A 7,221-nucleotide genomic window follows, 5' to 3' on the forward strand; every position below is an offset into this window, starting at 1 on the left:
ACACACACACACACACACACACACACACACACACACACACACACACACACACACACACACACACACACACACACACACACACACACACACACACACACACACACACACACAGCCTTCATCACAAGGCTTTAACAGTGTTTGATTATCCACACAAAGGTAAGCAGATAACACCATTTCATTAAGCTTTTTGTGTACACAAACAAATGACACCTCATAATTTGGCTCAGAGAGGAAACTGATTGGGAAATTAAAGTAATAAAAAAAGTAATTTCCATACCTGTTTTGTCTCTCTACACAGCACCTGGCAACAAGATTCAATAACTGGTTTAAGAGCCAAACTCTTAAAGGGACAGATCACCTAAAAATTACAATTCTGTTCAGATTTATTCTCCCTCATGTGGTTCCAAACTTTTGTGTCTTTATTCTGTGAATTAAAACCCTTAGTGGAGCTTTATGTTCTTTAATGATCCGAAGCAGAAATAAAATGTCATGTAGTTTTGGGACAACATGAGGGCGAGTACAGTAAATGAACAAAAATCTTCATTTTTGGCTGAACTATCCCTTTGAGAGCTGTCGTCATGGTTCCTACTGTACTACAAGTGTTCTGGTGCATAAATAAATTCTGCCTCATAAAACTGTCCTGTTTAAACAAATTTTTTACAGAGATACAACACAACATTAGGGGACACATTACCAGCCCACATGAGAAGCTTGTAATGAGGAAATTAATCAATGTCAGGCATTTGTGTGGGAACTTGATTAAATGCAACGGAGAAGCCCAAGTCCTCTCTAGCTATTTCGTTGGTGTCTATTTTGAGCTGATCTTTAAGGACTGAGATCCCTGATTGAACAACACCCTCGAGCACACCTACATAACAATGAGGAGAATGCGTTTAAATGCTCTTCTGTATAGACAGGGAATGGAAGGGCCAGTCAGACAGGTATATGGCAGTGGCATTTGTCAACGTCATCCTTTCAAGCTGATCTAATATCAGTACAGTTCAAGTGTCTACTGTAATTGTAGAGACAGGGTGGAATGAGCTGGGAGACTAAGCGGGATGGTTCACTGTGGTCAGGCCTGTGTGTGAGTTCCCTGGGATGGCAGAATCAGGGAAGAGTAAACAGAACCAGCACAGGAATGTTTCGGATCAGGCGATCTTACTCATACCCAACGGGAAATGGGAGCTGGCAAGTGACGAAAACAAATCCCCCAGTTCCCAACTGAGTAATGGCTCTGATCAGAACCAGCAAACTGAGATCTCACATTAGTGCGGCTGCCAAGCACACAGCTTTATCACTCTGATAGTCAAGAGCATTTCAATGTATTTACTGAGTTTAAATGAAATGATGACTATATTGTATTCATGTTAATAATAGTCCAATACTGTTTCTGAATGCTGCACAGGTCATGTTATGTTCAGAGTTAACCTATGTGAGCATTCAGCATACAGAAATGTGAAGTCTGCACTAGGTTGACTTCTAAAATAATTTTTTTACTACTAATTTTACTACTTATTTTGTCTGTAAAGGATATGTTTCACATAAAAAAGCAAGCCACATACACTGACCTACTTCGTGATAAGACATATCATAATTCTCACTTAAAAATGGCCCGTGGCCAGTGTGCTGTCATGAAGGTCCAGTAAATTGAGTTACACAGGTTCTGAAGTGAATGGTCACCCAAACACATGCTTCTAGCTTTATGAAGCACTTCCAGGGATTTATCAAAAGCACAAATGTTTACATTCCTCCAAGCATGAGGGCCAGCCACTTCTACGTGTTCAACCGTCTGATCTCATTTTGAAAATGACAAAAGCGTTCAAAGGCTCAGCACTACTAAAAAGAATGGAAAACATTTTTTCATTGTTTTAAGCATCAAAACGGTCAGAAATGATATCAATTGTTCTGGCCTACAATGCCTGACATCAGTGAAACATTTGTTTATCCCCCCAAACATAATTCACTGCATGGTTGAAAGTGAATATTTGTCAAATCGCTAAAAACTGCTAAGCAAAAAATAAATAAATAAATAAATAAATATTGAATACAACTACAAAACAATATTAGCATTTATTAGCATTAGCATTTATCTGGCCATGGCTGATTTGACTTCATCTGAAAGAAGAGCTAAGTAAATCACACTTCCTCTGGGAAATGACACAGGATGAGCGTTGTTGGCCTCATGCTCTGTGACTAATAACTTTGAGATGACCAAGAAGATAATGGGTCAGATCACACCAATGACGGTAAAATCATACTGAAAAAGATTTAATGGTTTCTAGCAAGCGTTTTTATTCAGCTGCAATTTTCAATGGTATTAAGCAGCATGTCACTGTTGGCACTCCCATTGGCTTATGCCACATCACATCACTTACTTGCATAAAGCTTTTCTTTTTTTTTTTTGTCGTTTATAGTCATTCAAGTGATTTTACTTGACAACTGAGGCCAAAATCTTTACTAAATTTGTATTCAAATCTTATATTTTGTTAGCACTGTACCAATGTGTTATTCCATCAATCTCAGGTCATTCAGTTGGCTTATGTGCCTGAATTTCAAAGCATACTTCCCCATTACTAACAAAGCATATGCAAATACATGAATGAGATACAGACTGATAATATCAGTGAACAAACTTTCACAGGCTGGGTTCAAAGAGTCACGGTCAGTTTTGCAGATAAACAGAAACACTGTTGAGCTAAAACCAGACTGAGGCAACACTACAGTGATATTATTTGGGCCAGAAAAGAATGCCATGAAAGTGAAACGTGTGAAAGTGAACAACAGTCCTCCTCGTGACCTTTGTGCTTATTCCAGGAATGAGATTGGCAGCATGAAACAATAGCTTTAAAATGTTTTGATGCAAATCCTCTTTTAAACCGTGCATTGTTATGGTCTTCTCACTTGCTTTTTCCTCTGGCTTGTGGGAATATTTGACCACAAGTCATTCTGTAGCCCTGGGTTGAGTTTGATGAGTAAACACAGCCTAGTGAAACACAGTCACCTCAACAGAAACTATACAGCAAAAACAGACACAGAAAAACAAGCTCATGTATAGGGAAACCTAGAAGAAAACCTAGCACAAATCTAATTCTACAATATCCAACTAAGAAACTAAATATCTTCTTCAATCATTATGGCTTTAATTGCAGTTAAAAAAAGTTGTTCTGTCTGTAAGCAAACATCAGCCATGAATGTGCACGTACTGGATATCATTAACAACAGGTTTCTCTGTACAACTCCTGTCTGTTTAACAGTTTATCTGCTCTCAAAACTGAACAATATTTGATAGCACATGCTCACCGGTCCCCTTGACCTGCTTTTAGAAGCTGGTAGCACAAGGGAAGCCGCAAAAGAGACTAATGCAGATGAGAGAAACAGGAGAGGCAAGGTGAGAGGAGCTGGCAGGAGCACAGAGACAATGATCTCATTTCACAGCTGAAAGCCCATCTCTGTGCTTCTCAAGACCAACTATTTTACATAACTGGGCCTGCACAGAGTCTAATCTATTTTTATTAGGGATAAAGTGATCTTTCACATCAGCAATCAAAATAAAAATATTAAACTGTAGCCCAGTGGTTAGCGCACATACTGTGATTGATTGAGCCATGAAGCTCTTGTTCTTTTCTCCTGTGAATTTCTTTAGGACATTTATGTCCTCAATATAATGTTTGTACAAATAAAAATGGCAAAAAATAACAACCTAGCAATACATTTATGTAAACAAGTAGGTCTGCTTTGCATATACACTACTGTTTCACTAAAGTTTAATAGAGATTTTCCATTTAAGGGTTTATTTCATTCTAATTTATGTTTTCATTCATCTTTTTCAAATGGCTCTTTTAACAAACCATGTAAATCTTAACTTGAACACATCAGTAGATATATTTTATATTCAAGCAACTGGGGGGGGGGGGACTCCTAGATTGGATGTTTTTAATAAGCAGTTTGGTGTAGTTAAGAACCAACAATAAAACAGCATCAAAGAAGCCTGCATCAAAGACGCTAGCTGATATTGAGAAAAATGAATTGCCACACTCCTAAATTTTTTAGTTAATGTAGAAAAATAGAGACCACAGATTTCAGCCATCCTAATAGACCTTTCTCTTGTTTAGGTGAGGGTTGCTGACTCTTCCAGAAAGAGTCTGGATTCCTCAGCAATCCTGTGGCGGTGTGACATAGAGCCTTTAAATGGGGAGGTGGGGGGGGGGGGTTACTCAGCATGTACCACCCATCTGCAGTTCTTGATGCAAAACATATGCTGCCATACTGACCTAGTATTCAGCATCTGGCAAAGGAAGAAAAAGGAAAAGAGGAAAAAAGAAACTGAACAATGCTACAACCATACCAGATACAGCTTAACCTGTGAAACCACTTCTGAAATATGGAGACCAATCACAATGGACCCAGATACTGTACACCAAACAGTGGAGAGGAAACAATAAAGATATGTACTCAATATCTTTCTGTAATGTTTATTACATCATTTTGGAGAAGAGTAATCTTGATTTTTGTGGCCTGTTTTAAAAGTGTTCAGTGTATTGAGTTCGAAGACATACCAAGGGCATTATGGACAAAAATGTCCTCATACTACATACACAAAGCTTTATGGTATAGTTTCTAAATACAGTAGTTCAGTCAACTGAGTGATATATTACATAATCAACCTAAATTGCTCTTGCACAGCTGGTATACATAAAATTGGGCACCGTTGTGTAACATACATTACCGCTAGTTCATATTTCAGAAATCTTTCCATTTCCTTTGAGCTGTCATGAGCAAAATGAGTAGACTCATCAAGGATACTCTGACGTAAAACTGCAGTCAAAACGAATACAACTACAAACTCCACCTATTCATTCAACAGATATAGTTATATAGAATACATACTTGCAGGTCACACTGAGCTTGGCCTCATATGTGACATTCTATCATTAGAAATGAATGGGGACTTTACAAGCAATGGTAACATTAAAGAATAGTGCTTCTATACTCTTCTAGAGTCAGTTTTAGTCTAATTTACAGAAACAATCAGCACAACTTAATTGATCACTAATAGTTTCTGTGATATTGTGACCACATGAGCACAGCTAAAGACAAGTCGGCTTATTTTGTGCAGAAACAATGCTTTACCAACATTGACTGATAATATTGCAATATATACTAAGAACCACAGATGGCATGGAGCATCTACAAAAAAGGTTTGTCCCATACACGTAAAGCCCAAGGTGAAGTAGTTCTGCGTGGCTTGCAGAGAATGTTTCTACGTGCATTGAAGAGATAGCTGAACTGGATTTACTTGTTTTTCACCTGATCTGTACCTGTTCTCCACCCGCTGACAGGCTGAAAAAGACACAGAATTTGAGACAAGCAGGGTCTGTGAAAGCATCCTACCATGAGATCCAGGGATCATACAAAGCCGAAAAAAAGTTTCGAGCACAACAGAAGCCTAATATTGCTTGAGGATTTGTGAAAAAATTGTGTCGCTTTCAACCATAACAAGAAGAAACAGTCTCATTGTGTACACACGCATAAGCACATGCTCATTCAAAGTAGAACCCAGCCCATCCTTACAGGCATATGTAGGGAAGTGAGTTTCACATGCACCTACCTGCATTTCTCTGTGTCCTGTAACCATGGACACTAATGTGTGTAACTTAGTTTTCCACTATTACATAAGACCAAGTCAGATTGGCATTACAGAATGTGTTAATAATTAGTTAAAAACAATAACTGCAATGTGTCTAACAGGAACACTGACCTGGGAAAGTGGAAACACAATGGTTTCTATCTGTCACAACCCTGGACAAACACATAGTGCTAAAAAATAGCAAGAAACTGTGTTGAAACCAGGACCAGTATATGTACAACCTGTTCAAGGAGGGCTGAGAAAGGAGAGGCTGTTTCTATCTAAGTGAACAAGAGATGGAGAGCTAACAATAGCTGAATATGACACCCAGCTGAGGCTGTTTGTCCAGCAGACCAGCCACTACACTCATAAGATGTTCATAAGAACTAAAAACGTACATAGGGTATTATACATACACAATTATCCAGTAAACGTAATTCATATGTAATAAATGTAATACATGTATGAAATTAATATAGAATGAAAAAATGTTTTGTATTAGTTTGTACTTGTTTTGACCACACTGAAAAATAAGCTTTTTATCTGAATTTTGAGCAGTTATGAATGAAATTTCATATAATCGTGTGTATTATATATATATATATATATATATATATATATATATATAGTGTGATTCGGTGAATGGTCACATCCATAGGGATGTGTAATCTAGTAACGTTAGCTGTTACAATTCGTTTACTTGATCTAAATGACCACAGAAAGCTACTGTATGTCGATAAGGATGCTGGAAAACAGTTTCTAAAACAGGAGCAGTGTCCCTTGTGTTTATCTCTGTAACTTACGTGACTGTGATAACATAAGTATATTTTCACTCACCATTTTCATTCGTTTATCACACCGCAGCCGACCTTCTGTTATAATCCGTTTGTAACTGTTTATTCAAACAAAATAAGCCTATTAAAAGTCTCTGTGTGATGTCACGGTCACGGCCTCAGGTGCTGTTTGTTAAATGTCTCCTCAGGACCAGTGTCGCCGCTCCATAATAGTGAAGACCGCGCCGGTAAACCGCTCGAGCGCACTGACTGTGCTGCAGCGAGCGTCTACTCTACAAAGTTAAACCTTGTGTCTGCTGCTATGACGGAATCAAAAAGGCAAACAACCCATAAATGGAGAATTTCGTGCGTCGCCTTTGGCCAATAGGAGCGCCGATCGCCGCTCGGCGCAGCATTCCGAAGGGAATCCCACTAGATGATTTTGGGTGTATTAAAGCGCGTCCTATCTGCGCAGCGAGGCGCAGGCTGCATAAACGAAACTACTATAGCAACTGAACAATAAGGTAAAATAGAATATAGCAATATTATTGAAGCAATTGATCTAAAGATGACATCTATGAAAGATGTTATTGTTATCTCTATTTAGTCATTTACAGGTCTTAACCATTTAAAAAAATAAATAAATATTGTGAAGTGTCTAAAAAAAACATTTTTCCCCCATGAAATCCAGGTTTATCATGCACATTTTTTAAAATATATATTTTATGGCCTATCTTTTATATTATTATAAATAGTTTATGATTTTTGAGAGAAACCTTGTGATAGATCTTATTCATAAACATATATTCATACAGTCATCCA

At 37.9% G+C, this 7,221-nt stretch overlaps 1 protein-coding gene across 5 annotated transcripts in view; it reads right to left on the reverse strand.

The window, feature by feature from the left end:
* Positions 1-6,755, reverse strand: part of myo1ea (myosin IEa) — a 46,351-nt gene extending 39,596 nt beyond the window's left edge. For 3 of the 5 annotated variants that reach the window (XM_059530068.1, XM_059530066.1, XM_059530067.1), the window contains exon 1: positions 6,464-6,754. In XM_059530068.1, the coding sequence (XP_059386051.1) occupies positions 6,464-6,472 (9 nt within the window). In that variant the 5' untranslated portion in view covers positions 6,473-6,754. Of the gene's footprint in view, positions 1-6,463 lie in introns of all 5 variants that reach the window. The other 2 variants (XM_059530070.1, XM_059530065.1) reach the window with 1 other exon arrangement.
* Positions 6,756-7,221: the final 466 nt, after the last annotated feature.

The sequence above is a fragment of the Carassius carassius genome, chromosome 3 (genome assembly GCF_963082965.1).
Source record: "Carassius carassius chromosome 3, fCarCar2.1, whole genome shotgun sequence".
NCBI lineage: Eukaryota > Metazoa > Chordata > Actinopteri > Cypriniformes > Cyprinidae > Carassius > Carassius carassius.